Source organism: Callospermophilus lateralis, chromosome 8 (genome assembly GCF_048772815.1).
Source record: "Callospermophilus lateralis isolate mCalLat2 chromosome 8, mCalLat2.hap1, whole genome shotgun sequence".
NCBI classification, from domain to species: domain Eukaryota; kingdom Metazoa; phylum Chordata; class Mammalia; order Rodentia; family Sciuridae; genus Callospermophilus; species Callospermophilus lateralis.
This window is the reverse complement of record NC_135312.1, coordinates 37019858-37035125: the sequence shown is the minus strand read 5'-3', so window position 1 is coordinate 37035125 and position 15268 is coordinate 37019858. Positions and strand designations below refer to the sequence as shown.

General features: G+C 35.1%; 1 protein-coding gene across 1 annotated transcript in view; it reads right to left on the bottom strand.

Moving 5' to 3' along the window:
- Positions 1 to 15268, bottom strand: part of Atp10d (ATPase phospholipid transporting 10D (putative)) — a 105100-nt gene that overhangs the window by 40280 nt on the left and 49552 nt on the right. Inside the window, exons 6-9 of the mRNA XM_076864614.2 lie at positions 12944 to 13050; positions 12522 to 12653; positions 11987 to 12114; positions 11614 to 11866 (exon numbers count right to left, since the gene is read on the bottom strand). Of these exons, the coding sequence (XP_076720729.2) occupies positions 11614 to 11866; positions 11987 to 12114; positions 12522 to 12653; positions 12944 to 13050 (620 nt within the window). The remainder of the gene's footprint in view (positions 1 to 11613; positions 11867 to 11986; positions 12115 to 12521; positions 12654 to 12943; positions 13051 to 15268) is intronic.

The window sequence follows — 15268 nt, the reverse complement described above, 5'->3', positions numbered from 1 at the left end:
CCGTCAGTAAAAACTTTCTATATCAGACCACAGTATTGATTACAGATCCTACCCCAACATTCACCATCATTGACACATTATATATCTTTCTATCTTAATCTTTTGAATCATCCAGTATAATATAAACTACAACAGGGCAGAGAATTTTGTATTTTGTTAATATATTAGAGTCCAAAGCAGCATCTTACAAATATTCAATAGATACTTATTGAATAATGAAAAATAATCATTTTAATTTAATGTGGTTAAAATAGAACTCCTTTCTTTCCTCTCCAAACTTTCCTCTGGTCTTTTCCATTCTTGTTAATGGTACCTAACGTTCTGTCTGGTAACCGAAGCCAAAATTCTAGGAGTCTCCTGGATTCTTCCCCTCTTCCCCAGATACACTTGTCCACTCTATATCCAAAATGCATCCTGAATATTTAGACTTTTTTCCATTTCCATACCTTAGTCCAAGCCACGGTTACCGCTCAATTGGACTAGTGCTATAGTTTCAGAGGTGGTCTCCCTGCCCCTCTGCAATCTACTCCCCAAATAGTAGCTAAAGTAACCTTTCTATAAGATAAAGCAGATCAATCACTTCAATCACTTCCTGATAAAACTTCATGATTTACTTAGATTAAAATCTGGACTTCATATACTGGCCTACTTAAAATGATCTGACCTCTTCTGACTTCTCTTTCTTGAACTTCCTTCTACTTTTCTACTAAAATCTAGACTCACTCCTTTTTTCTTTATTTTGAAAGTTTGCAAACAGCCTGAGGGGCCATATGCTAGTTGCTCCCACTGACTAGAAATCTCTTGCTCCTGAACTTCAGGGTTATGTCATTCAGATCTAGACTCTAACATCCCATTTACAGAGCTCTAGCCTGGCCATCCAATTAAAAATATCCATTCAGTTATCCTATGTCATAGAAACCTATTTTAATTTTCTGCAAAGTTCTTAATACTATTTAATGTTTTTGATTAAAAAGTTCATGTATTTGTGACTATTTTCTCCAGTAGAAGCCTTGTGAGAGAATGTCTCTTTTGCATTATTTATCATTGCAACCAGTGTCTGGAATATAGAGTACATAATCAATAAATTCATGCTTTGGGGATTGCTGACTGTCTCTCTTCAGCCTAAGTTCACTAAGTAAACAAAGTACGATTTGGGGAAATTTATTTTATAAAATTAAGAATGTTTTCATATTATACTTATTGTAATAATTCTGTGTATATTTTTAAAGGGTAAGAAGAGGTAGCTAAGAGGCAAATGGTGATCTTAGATTCTAGTATAAACTCTTCTTTTTTTTTTTTTTTTTTGAGAGAGAGAGAGAGAGAGAGAGAGAGAAAGAATTTTAACATTTATTTTTTAGTTTTCGGTGGACACAACATCTTTGTTTGTATGTGGTGCTGAGGATCGAACCTAGGCCGCACTTATGCCAGGCGAGCCTGCTACCGCTTGAGCCACATCCCCAGCCCTAGTATCAACTCTTCTAATGACAAAGTGGCTTTCAGCAAAACACCCACTCTTTCTTGGCTTCTGTTTTCAAAATCAAACATTTTGGAATGAACCACTGCAGTTTGATGACTTTAATATCTATTCAAATTATTGTATGTTCTGCCTAAATGTTACAGAATGTTTCTTTATATGATCTTTCAGCTTGTAAAACCAATCCACTAATTGTGTCCCAAAGATTCTGATCTCCTCCATCCTCATCAATGCCCTTATTTAGAATACCTGTTTTTGTCTTGTTGACTGATGGAAATCCTAAACACCTTCAGAGACTTGATTCAAATACCAGCTTCTCAATAAAGAAGTCTGTAATTGTATCAACTCTTAGCCAAGCCACTGCTGGGCATGTTTACTTTTCATGAACAGAAAGTTACTATGTACCAGGAGATGGTTTCATTTAATCATTATAATAGTAAGTACCATTAGTATCCCCATTTTAGAAGTGGTATGGGTTAGTCTTAAAACCAGGTCTACTGAACTCCATAGCCAATCCATGAGCCCTAACACTATACTGTTTCTAAAAAGTCTAGCCATATATGTTAATATGGCCAATTTTAATACAGCCAACATCCCTTTTTTTTACATGGCCAATCTCCCCTGTTTGACTTCAATGACTCCATGTTTTTTAATCCAATATTTCTTAATAAGATAATAAATAAATATATGAATAAAATATCACTAGCATCAATGGAAAGTTGTGGGGTAGGAACATGTATTGAAGATTTTCTTTGATCAAGCATTTGACTAGGTCATAAATATGCATGGGCATGTATAGTATGTATATATTTTTCTTTTTTTAATTTTCAAAATAATATCATCTGATATGAACTATCACTGCTTAATAAGCCAGTCCCATAAAACCAAAGGCCTAATGTTCTCTCTGTTATGTGGATGCTAACCCACAACAAGGGAGGGTGGAGAGGGGAAGAATCAAAGTCCATTGGATGAGACTGAAGGGAAAGGATGGGGGAGGGAATAGGAAAGAATTAATCAGACATAACTTTTCTACCCTTGTATGTGAATACACGACCAGGGTAAATCCACATCATGTACAACCATAAGAATAGGATCCTAATTAGAATAAGTTATATTCCATGTATATATAAAATGCCAAAAAGTGGGGTGGGGGGGATTGTGGCTCAGTGGTAGAGCACTTGTCTAGCAAGTGTGAGGCACCAGGTTTGATCTTCAGCACCACATAAAAATAAATAAGTAAAATAAAAATACTGTGTCTATCTACAACTAAAATAATAATAATAATAATAATAATAATAATAATAATAATCCATACGGATTAGAGTTGCCCAACTATGGTTAATCCACTGATTAAAGATAGGGCTGATATTTGAATTTAGATCTTTCTAATTCCAAAGTCAGTACAAGTATTCACACATCATAGCCCCTTAGTTTTGACTTGTATTTAATAGGTTTGCTCAGTGTTTCTTAAAATGGGCTAAATTTGTCTCCTGGCAGACTTTTCACAGTTGCTGTCCACACATTTGGTTGCCCTCACTGAGAAAGGCAGGTTGCTGGTGTTTAGTAGGTATAGGCTAAGGATCCTTATAAACATTTACAATGCCTAGGACAACACCCCACCACAAAGTAACCCAGCCCAAATGTCAACAGTTTTGAGATTAACAAATCCTTGAGTAGCTCAAAAGATGTACTGATGATGCAAAGTCATTTTAAAAATAAATAGAATGCTTCAAAATCTAAAAAAACTAAAAGCTATACTTCATGATCATGTACCTTCTCCTGGCCATCATTAGGGAAATCAGTATCATGCACTGTGTAGTATGATGTCAGGCAGCTCAGCTAGTACTGTAAGATAAACTTGTTCAACCAGAACAAATGAAGGAGTAGAACTTGGAAGACAAAGAATGACTCGATCTTGAATCATTTTGTAAAAAGCTATGAGACGTCCACAGAGCTGGAAACTTACAGTGTGATTCAGAAAACAAAGCTACTGGAGCTATACTTCAGGGTCCAGTGAAAATTTTACAAAAGTTGGGTATGAGAAGCAAAGATTCATTATCATATTGACAAAATGAAAACTGTCTAAATGGTAATGAAGACTTTTAATCTTTCTCTTAAAGTAGGTACTATTTAGTTCCACAAATGCTTCAAAACAGGCCAGGAATTCTTGCATTCTGATTCATCAGAGGAAACATTCATGTGTGTAATCTATTCTGTGTCTGAGGTAGGTCCTTGGTTAGGTATCAAATGATCTACTTCTTTATTGTTTTAAACCCTGGTCTATCTTCTTTTCCCATTCTCCCTAAGACCATACTAATACCATAAAACTTATTTATGGCTTATAACTTGCATTAATTTCATATCTTGAAGAAATGGTTAAGAGACTATAAGCAAAAAGTTTACCATACTTTTCAACGTGCATTTCATGGAACCAAAACCAGCACTCTCAAATAAACTCCATTCAACTGTATCATCTGCACATCCTCCATCAAATCTTCCTCTATTAACTAATTTCCCAAACATCTCCCACATTCCAATGTTCACTTGCTGTAGACAATCTCCACCAAACCATATCATCGACCTATCATTGATACCCAAACCTCTTGTTCTAAACCAATTCTCCATACATTTTTAGCATTTCAAAAATTTAGGATATTCTGCCTCAAGACAACAAATCTTTTTTTTTTTAATTTTTATTGTTGGTTGTTCAAAACATTACATAGTTCTTGATATATCATATTTCACACTTTGATTCAAGTGGGATATGAACTCCCATTTTTACCCCGTATACAGATTGCAGAATCACATCGGTTACACATTCATTGATTTACATATTGCCATACTAGTGTCTGTTGTATTCTGCTGCCTTTCCTATCCTCTACTATCCCCCCTCTCACCTCCCCTCCCCTTTTCTCTCTCTACCCCCTCTACTGTAATTCATTTCTCCCCCTTGTATTTTTTTCCCTTTCCCCTCACTTCCTCTTGTATGTAATTTTGTATACCCGTGAGGGTCTCCTTCCATTTCCATGCAATTTCCCTTCTCTCTCCCTTTCCCTCCCACCTCTCATCCCTGTTTAATGTTAATCTTCTTCTCATGCTCTTCCTCCCTACTCTGTTCTTAGTTACCCTCCTTATATCAAAGAAGACATTTGGCATTTGTTTTTAAGGGATTGGCTAGCTTCACTTAGCATAATCTGCTCTAATGCCATCCATTTCCCTCCAAATTCTATGATTTTGTCATTTTTTAATGCAGAGTAATACTCCATAGGACAACAAATCTTAATCAGTATAAAAGCCACCTCCAAAATTGACCGCCTGAAAAATCAAAACGATATGGAATAAGAATACCAACTTTAACCTTATAATTAGCATGATAAATTTATATTTACACAACTTCTTCCCACATTGGGCCATTAGCTCCTTAAGAGACAGATGAATTTCTTGCTTTAATAATCAGTAATTATATAACAAGGGTCCACTTCATGCTTTGACTATAACACTTGCTTTTCCACCACTGTGGCTTATTTTAAAACTGACATGTTTTCTTCTTCCTGTTTTCTCTCTCTTGCTCCTTAATCAGGGTGGAAGTAGAATTAACCTTCTTCCCAGCCTAGGCTGAGTTATCTGTCCTTTGACTCACAGATCACAGAAATGAAGAAGTTGCGACTCCAGACTTGGCACTTACAGATCTAAAAAACAGCTATCTCTCAGGGCTACAAATGAATTATGACTCCCGAGAGGGCACAGCTAGAGTGTAGACTTTGAATCACCTCTTTAAAAAGTCCTCTGTTCCCCCTAACAGGGAGAGTCACAGCCTTTGGGACAAGAGTCCCCTGTGCTTCTCAATTTTTTAGCAAAGCAATAAAACTTCTTTTTCCTTTATCTCAAAATTTTGTCCTTTTTATTGGGTCAGCATCAGGGACAAGGATCAAGCTTTTGGTATCATAAGAATAATAATCATAGCAGCTAATACTGATGGGGAGCTTATTCTACACCATGTTCTGTTCTTCTTTTTAAGATTTTTTTTATTGGTACTGATTAGTCATACATGACAGTAGAATGCATTTTGACACATCATACATAAATAGAGTATAACTTCTCATTCTTCTGGTTGTACGTGATGTACAATCACACTGGTACATAATCACTTTTGTACATAGAGTAATAATGTTCAATTCACTCAACTATCCTTATCTCATCTCATCCTTTTACTCAATGAAGTAGATACCCTCATTGATAATTTTCGTTAAATTTCATAGAAATTAGATAATTTGCCCAGGGTCACACAGATTGTAGGTAATAGAAATGGAATTCAAGCTTAGGAGATCTGACTCTAAAATCCTTTTCTTGGTAAATGCTCGATGCTGCCTCCATGTACAACAGATTCACAAAGTGTACCTTATGAAGGCACTCTCCAGACAAGCCCAAACTGAGAGACATTCTAAAAAAATGTCAGAATAGTGCCCCTCAAAACTGTTACGTCCATCGAAAAGAAGGAAAATTTGAGCAGCTGTCAAGCCTAAGATATATGGCATCTTGGATATGATTCAAGGACAGAAAAAAAGGACATTATGTAAAAACTAAGAAAACTAATAAAGTGTGAATTTCAGTGAATCATTATGTATCGATATTGGTTCATTACTTATCACAGACATATTGTATGACGAGTGTTAACAACCAGGGTATATTAGACCCTCTTTAATGTTCTTATAACTTTTCTTTAAATCTAAAACTCTCCTAAAATGAAGCTTATAGTTTAAAATGACATTCTTTTTCAGTTGTTCTTCAAAGGAGTGGTTTTTTTTTAAATTTTAATATGTATGCCAGCATGAATTATCTGGATATTATTAAAATGCAGATTTTAACTGAAGCTCTGAAGAGGGGCTGATGTTCTGCATTCCTAATACATGCCAGGTGTTGCTGATGCTGCCAGTTCACAACCACACTTCAGGTTAAAAGGTCTAAAAATATGTCATGCTGTTGTCAGATGTGTTTAGTCAGTTGCATGTGTATAAAAGGTTATTTCCAAGCAGGAATGTTCCTTATAGACTATTTTCTAGTGATACTTTTGCTCAAAAAACCAGAAGTGTTGACCACAAAAACACAGGTATACATTTCAATGAAAATATTATCTTAGAATTAAGTTCTGGGGGAAAGAAAAACTGGTTCTTATCATTACCATACCCCCAGTGTACACACACGGGCACATGTGCTTGTTTTTTAAACCGTTGCATAAAAGAGATCAGAAGCTCTGGATGCTTTGACAGTAATAAAGTGATGATAGGCAAAGTCGGCACCTTTTAGAGGTAGTGTGAGACTCTATGGTTCTCAAACAAATATCTCATCCTTTACACTTCAGTAATGATAACACTTAATTCTAGTCACTTGGTATCTTTTCTGCATTGAGGAAACATATAAAAGAAGTACTTCCTTGGGCAAGAAAGTGTATGTTCAGGGACTAAGATGGAAGATGGCTAGTATTAGCCCTTTTAAATGTTACAAATACAAATATTTAAATGTTATACATACAAAAAATAGTGCAGTGCTTCCCATTGTGTACTTTATGAAACATTACTGCTGCAAGATGCAAAACCCCTTCTGTAAAGAGACTCTAGTTAAATAATTCTAGGAAATGGTAACCTCACAAATGCACTATAGAGGTACATAGCACCTATGTAGCTATATAGTACTGTCTATGAAATCTATATACAGAATAGTGGGCAGTGGATCTCCCAGACCCTGCCACCATACTCACCAGTGCAGATCTTTGAGACCCCATAGGCTCTCTCCACCCTTGGAGGCATATGGGGTCATGCTGTAAAGCCAGTTTTATTTCTGCCCTCTGCATGCACAGCACAAAAGGATCCCGAGGGAATCTTTGGGGAGTTCTTCATTCTGCTTTAGCTCAGTGACTCATGAAGGTCATACAATGCTCTCAGGGTATATGGCCTAAACAGTCCTAGAGACAATCGTCATCTAGACAGAGTTCTGTATTCCATCCAAGTTAGTTCCAGTGTGCAGAGCTGCTAAGAGGTATTCTCACTAACCTCATCCCAAATCACTCCTGCTAGTCACCTGACAAATACCCCAATGGAATAAAGAGAGAGTGTGTGTGTGAAGAATCTCCAGCCCTTACTCTGTCCAACAGATACAGAGCCTAAAAAGACATGGAGGGGAGTTTGATCCTGACTCCGCCTCTCCTTGTGTGACAGCCAGAGCTACACCAGTGTCTAAAAGAGAATAAAAGCTCCAGGCCATCATCACAACTGAACAGCAACTAGCAGAATTGTTTTAAAATAACAGCCAATGTCAACAGAGCCAGAGGAAACCCCCCATACCAGACAGAGGTTCCATTCCCATTATAGAAGTAACCACAGAGGGTACACTTCATATACTCTCCTTTACCACACTCTTGGAAGACCTACAAAGAAAGCAGCTTTCTTAGACTCTGCCATGGTATACATTGTGCTAAAATCCATTAATGTTAGTCAAAGAAGCCACAGGGACACTACACTAAGAAGTCCAATTGGAATTAAACTCTACATTACACAAGAAACCAATATCTCAGGATGTATCATCAGGAGAAGCTGCTTACTTGGAAGGCATTCACATAAAAGTAAAAGAGATATCCATCACAACAGACATGCAAATCTCAACACAGAAATTTAAGAAATTTAAAAAAAAAGGGAACAAGACCCCTCCCATAGTTTATAATTGTCAAGTAACTGATGGCAAAGACATCGATGTGGATAAAAATGCCAAGAATTCAAAAGAATGATTTTAAAAACATTCAATGAAATCCAAGAAAATACATACATACAGTTGAAAAAGTAAAAAAGAATTCAGGATATGAATTCAATGAAGAAATAGAGATTTTAAAAAAGAACCAAGTAGAAATCTTGGAAATAAGAAGCTCAATAAGTCAGATTGAAAAACAAAAAAAAAGGGCTGGGGATGTGGCTCAAGCGGTAGCGCACTCGCCTGGCATGCGTGCAGCCCGGGTTCGATTCTCAGCACCACATACAAACAAAGATGTTGTGTACGCCGAGACTAAAAAATAAATATTAAAAAAACTCTCTCTCTCTCTCTCTCTCTCTCTCTCACTCACTCTCTCTTTAAAAAAAACAAAAAACAACAACAACAATCAGTTGAAATCCTCCACAATGGCTAGATTAATCAGAAGTAAGAATATTGAATCTTAATAACTCTATCAGTATAGTACCTTCAGACAGCAATAAAGAAAAAACTAGAGAAGAATGAAGAGAACATAAAGATATCTGGGACACCATTAAAAGACCAAAAGTCTGAATTATCAGCATATTTAAAGGAAGAAGAGATACATGCTAAGGGTATAAAAAACATATTCAGCAAAATAGTAGAAAAATTTACAAGTCTTGGGAAAGACATGAATATTCAGAAATAGCAGGCATTTAGAAACAGACTACACAGGACCAGAAAAGAACCTCTTAGTAACACATTTAATTTTCAAAAGTACAGGAAAAAGAAAAATTATTAAATGCTGTAACAGAGAAGTGCCAACTCAGATTTAAAGGCAAATGCATTGGAATAAATAGCAGATTTCTCAGCAAAAACTCTAAATATCGGTAGGGCATGAAATGACATATTTCAAGTCCTGAAAGCTAGATTACTATATTCAATGTGGTTCTCCTTCAGAATAAAACAGAAATAAAGATTTTCCAAGACAAGGATCAACTAAAGGAATTCATGACTATTTGATCAATGTTACAGAAGATATTTAAGGGAATTCTACTCCCAGAAGGAAAAAAAAAAAAAGATTAACAATCATGAGACAACAAGAATGAATAAATCTCATTAGAAGAGTAGAAAATGAAAATTAAAAATGTGAAAGAAACATAATTAATATAGTAAATAATCAAATGTTAAGGTGAATAATAGGAAGGAATGAACATGTAATATTCAAAACAACCAGAAGAAAATTCACAAAATAACAAGAACAATAACATATCTTTTAATAATAATGATGAATGCAGATTGTCTAAAATATCCAATTAAAAGAGAGCAATTGCTGACTGAATTAAGAAACAAGACCCAACAATATGCAGCCTGTAAGTAACTTCCCTCACCTGCAAAATCACACACACACTGAAGTAAAAGGAAGAAAAATGATATTCCAAGTAAACAGAACCTGAAAACAGGCAGGAATGGGTATAATCATCTCTGAAAAAATAGTATAAATCAATTAGAAATGACAAAGAAGGTCACTAACAAGGGAAAATTCATCAAGAAGTTGTAATAATTATAAATGTATACACTGAATACCAAGCATCCAATTATATAAAACAAACACTACTAAAGGTAAAAGAAAGATAGACCCTAGCATAATAATAGTGGGTAACTTCAATATCCCACTCTCACCAATAGATAGATCATCTCAAATAAAACAACAACAAAAACAGTATCAGAGTTTAATCTCAATTCAGATCAAATGAACTTTGAACAGACACCTACAAAAATATTCCATCCAACAGGTGCAGAATAAACATTCTTTTTGTCAGCATGTGAAATTTTTTTCCAAAATAAAACATACATTGCAAAACAAATGTTAACAAAATTTTAAAAATTAAATAATTTCTTGCATCCTATCATATTAAAATGGAATGAAACTAGAAATCAATGGCAAAAATAATTACAGAAATTATACAAACATGAAGATTGAGCAATACAGTTTTGAATGAACAGTGGGTCACTGAAGAAATTAAAGGGCACATCTAAATTTCTAAAATAGTATGAAAATGAAAATAGAACATACCAGAACCTCTAGGATATAGTAAATGCACTACTAAGAGGGAAATTTATAGCAATGAGTGCACACATTAAAAAGAAGAAAAAAATACCAAATCTCAGAAAGATCTCAAATAAAGAACCTAATGACATATCCCAAGATCTTAGAAAAACAAGAACAAACAAGACCAAAATTAGTTGAAAGAGAGAAATAATAAAGTTAAGAGTTGAAAAAAGTAGAGGCTAAAAGAACAATATAAGGTACTGATGAAACAAAGAGTTGATGCCTTGAAAAGACAAAACACAATAGACAAAACTTTAGCTAAACTAACTAAAAGAGAGAGAGAGAGAGAGTGAAGACACAAATAAAAAAAAATTAGAGGTGAAAACAAAGACAACTGCAACTTAAAGAATCACTAGGGAATATTTCCAAAAGCTATTTGCCAATAAGTTGGAAAATCCAGAAGAAATGAGCAAGTTTTTAGATACATATGACCTATCAAAACTGAACCCAGATGATATACAAAACCTAAATATATGAATAATAAGCAATGAGAATTGAGCAGAAAAAAAAAAAAAATCTCCTAACAAAGAAAAGCCCATTTCGATTAAATAGAAGGGGAAGGAATCCTTGGAATCCTTCCCAACTCATTCTAGGAAGCCAGTCCCCAACATTCCCTCTTCTACTTTCAGGTGTTTTGTTTCTGTGTTTTCTTCTTATGCTTCAAAAGATGGGGCAAGGAGGAAACTGGAGACCATTTAGAATTATTTTCAAGATATTTGTTAGAGGGATGGTCCATAGCTTCGTCAGACATTCAAAAATATCTACAATGTAATATCATTATCATTCTCCCAAGCCCTACCTTCCACCTCTGCTAGTAGTTTACTTTATTGTAAAGTGCTTACTTTATATTTATTAGATTTTACCAATGACGAAACAAATACTGAATGTTACTATGGTACAAATACTAAATGATATAACTACTATACATTTGTAAAAATATAAAGATTTTCAAAATGATAAAGATACTAAATATATAATACAAATACTATAACATGATAGAAATACTTAATGAAAGCAAATGATATAAATACTAAGTGATACAGTGATAATCAAAACATATGTTGAGTGTATTTTTCCATCATTTCACTTATTTTATCAGTTTATCATTTAGTGTTTATATTACTGTGTCACTTAATAGTATATCTCTCAGTACTTAGTAAATTTTAAAGGAACAAGAATGTAGTGTACAGTTAAGTATGGATGAGTTTAAGTACCCATTCTTAAATATATGCCAGAATTATCAATCATTTAAATGACTTGGGGCGGGGGAGACAAATTTTACAGGTGTTTTTTGTAAAAAACCTACACTCACCATTTTCTTCATGGCAGTAATCAAATCCTGCCACACTACACCTTCGAAAAACCATCTTGTTCTCAGTGAGGGTTCCAGTCTTATCAGAAAACAGGTACTGAATCTGTCCAAGATCCTCAGTGATGTTCAGAGTTCGACACTGAACAGTAGAATCTATTTTCTCATTGTAGAAATCCACATCACTTTGAATAAAATATATTTGTCCGAGCTTCACAATTTCAATGGAAACGTAGAGAGAAATGGGAATCAAGACCTAAGAAGACCCAAAAATTTTAAAAATGTTAAAGTTGTTTAAAGAAAGTAAAGACAGCTGAGCATAGCTGGATTAGAAGCAAAGACCTTAAAATTCCTTGATGAGCCTGATGTAAATTACCTGTAGCAAAATGATCATGGTCCAAAACATATAGAATCCTGCCAACACTGGTGATATGATATGACCGTCAGGCTCTGGGATGTTAAAAAAGGGCATGTTTTCATATTTGTTCAGCCAGATTCCATGACCTTTCAAAAGAACACAGAAATCAGAAGAATGCAACATAAATATTATACAAATATAGAACTCTATTCCTCAAGAAGGAGGGGTGAGAGTATTCCTTGTGGCTAATACCATTTGTTTGTTTTTGGAAAAAAGGTCAAATTCAAAGGGCTACACAAACTGCTGTCTCTGTTTTCTTCTCTCTAAATCTTGTCCCAGGAGTCTTCAATACTACAGCAAAAGGTAAGTGAATATAGTTAACAATAATGTTTTTCATGACAAAGGTTGAGAGAGATGAACATATGAGGAAAAAATTATTGACAAATAAAAACTCCCTAACAGAAGACACATTCATAAGTAACACTTTGGGGGGAAATAAAAGTACTTGATATCTTGCTGAAAAGATGTTAGTACATAATTGAATTTTACCTACCCACTGCCCCAGTTAAACACATTATAACCAGAAGCAGGACACACCAGAGGACATCTGTATTTGCTCTTCTTTCTAATTTGCTGCGTTTATACCGTGGCCCACTGTTGTTCAGCATTGCTTTGGTTTCATGGCCTGTGAAGGAAACATGGTATGTCAGAAAATGCATAAATGAAACCAGGTAGCAAGTATCCCACTTGAAAATCTCCCTGGAAGACAGTGTGATAAAACATAGTTACATAATACATTTTGGCAGTTTAGTCTGCATTTAAGATCCATTTAGAATAATGGATCAGACCACTGATGAGCTTATCAAGACAAAGTTGACTTTCTGCTTCCATACCGAGCATTGTGAGTAAATGAAAAATGCAAACTTATAGAAAAACACAGAAGGGACAGTGATGAAAATTAGGAGCACAACCAACCTGCATAAACCACAATGCCCACAACAGCCTCTGTGTTTCTAATGGTGCATCCTCTAAGCAATAAATTTTCCTTGCTGAGACCCACACGTTCTTTGTTGGAATGTTCTCTATAAGAAAGACATCATACAATTTTATTTTAAAATGGCAAAAGTGGGGATATAAAAATAAAATCATGGTCCTCATAGAATAGTAAGTTAGGCAGTTCACAGGAAAGATTTCAAATCTCTGGCAGATTTGCATTTGTGATTTCAGTTCCCTGTTGTGCCTATGAGAAAGCTGCAGTGGGTTTCTAACTCTCACTGTTTTCTCTCGTTCATCACCTATTACTATAAGAACTCAGGCATATTCCAATGAAGGTCCTTACTTTCCTAGTACAAACTGTATGTAGGATAACTTTGTACTTGATGAGTGAAAAATCACTGATAAGATTAGAAAATCACAGTTTTCAACGTGGATAAAATCAAGATTCATTCTAGGCAATGATAAGTAGTGGCTGCTTAAACTGAGGCAAAAGACTGGGAACTTTGTAATGAAAATATAAGGCTGACAATACTCATTTGACAGTGGGAACACATTATGGTTCTCTGATTTATGGGAAAGGAAGTTATGGCTCCATGGATTCCTATCAGAGCACTTAACCTTGGGGCTTCCAAGGATCTATGAAGCCTCTGAAATTACATGCAATATTGTGTATGTGTGTGTTTCTTTTCTCTTTTCTTTTATTTTCTGATATTTTCTAGGGAGAGGAGCCATTTTTTTCATAAGTGGGACAGAGAAAGATGTTAAATAAACATCACTACAAGAATGTAGTTGGCCATGAATTTAGTAAATTCTGCAGGCAAAATGACCTAGTTTATGCAAGAAGTAAATGACATGAAGGGAAAATGGAGGGGGGAGAGGGAACTCAACATGAGGAGGCAATCAGCTCAATCTAGCATGTCATTAATTCTATAAGCTGTATAACTCAATTTTTTGAGAGAGGAAATTCCGAAACTTACATACCAAACACAATATGTAGAGCACATATGGGGGCGGACGGGGATTGAGCCCAGGGGTACTCTACTGCTGAGCCTCTTCCCTAGTCCTTTTTTATTTAATTTTAAGACAAGATTTTGCCAAGTTGCCCAGGCTGGCTTTGAACTTGTGATCCTCCTGCCTCAGCCTCCCAAACTGCTAGGATTACAGGTGTGCACCACCATGCCTGGTTCAGACCTTGTCTAGATCCTATTTGGGATAAAATAATCATTTAGGGCTGAGGATGTAGATCAGTGGTAGAGTGTTTCCTTAGCATGCACAAGGCCCTGGATTCAATCCCCAACAATGAAAAAAAAAAAAAAAAAACTAAACCAAAACAACTATTAAGAACCATTTTTGAGAATAGTGGAGGAATTTGAACAAAGTCCTGGTGTTAGATGAGATTAAGGCCGGTTCTTTTTTTTTTTTTTTTTTTTTTTTTAGGTTTGTTAATGGGTTCGTGGTTATGGTTATTTTTAAATCCTTTTCTACTATACTATAAGTGCTTAATGAAGTATTTACAGTAAACTGATGTGATGCAGAAATGGTGAAGGAAGTGAGAGGACAATTGAAACAAAGTTGGAAAAACTGTGAAGTAGGTAAGGTGGGATGATGGTGCTTGGGTGTACATTACAATCTCCTTTCTATTTTAGCATACTTGAAAATTTCTGTAATAAACAGTGCATAAATTTATCAAAGTGATTGCTTAACTAAACTACTATAGTGACAGAAATATATCAAAATTATTGGAACATTTAAACAAGCATATAAAACAGTACTATTTTTCACATATTTTGAAAATGTCCTCTCAATTTCAGCGTTAAAGTTATATTGTTTTCTAAGCAGTAAACTCCAGTATATACGTGTTGCTTCTTTTTCTTACATATGTAAACATTGTCATATGTCTGTACTCCTTGCTCTCTGGAATTAGAAAGAAAAGTAAATAGCAACTCTTCCAAGAAATCTTCGTACTACAAAGAAAGAGGAAAACAGATTTTACTCTCATATTTGTAAAATCCATCAGGAATCTGTCTACATTTCTCTACAAGTACAAGCTTATGTACAAAGAGACAGAGTTAGAAGTACCTTTGAGTTTAGTCTACTTTAGCTCCCTGGTCTTACAAAAGTCCCAACATTCACATCTCCATGTGGCATGCAGGTCCAGGCAAGCCCAGGCCACTCCTCATCAGTGTGGCAATTTTTCCCTCAGCAATCCTTATAGGAACAGATTTAATCCATCAAACCATCATTTCCAAAGTTCCTTAATAAGGGATTAGTCATTCCCCCTGGAATCCTTATTTTTCAGGTTTA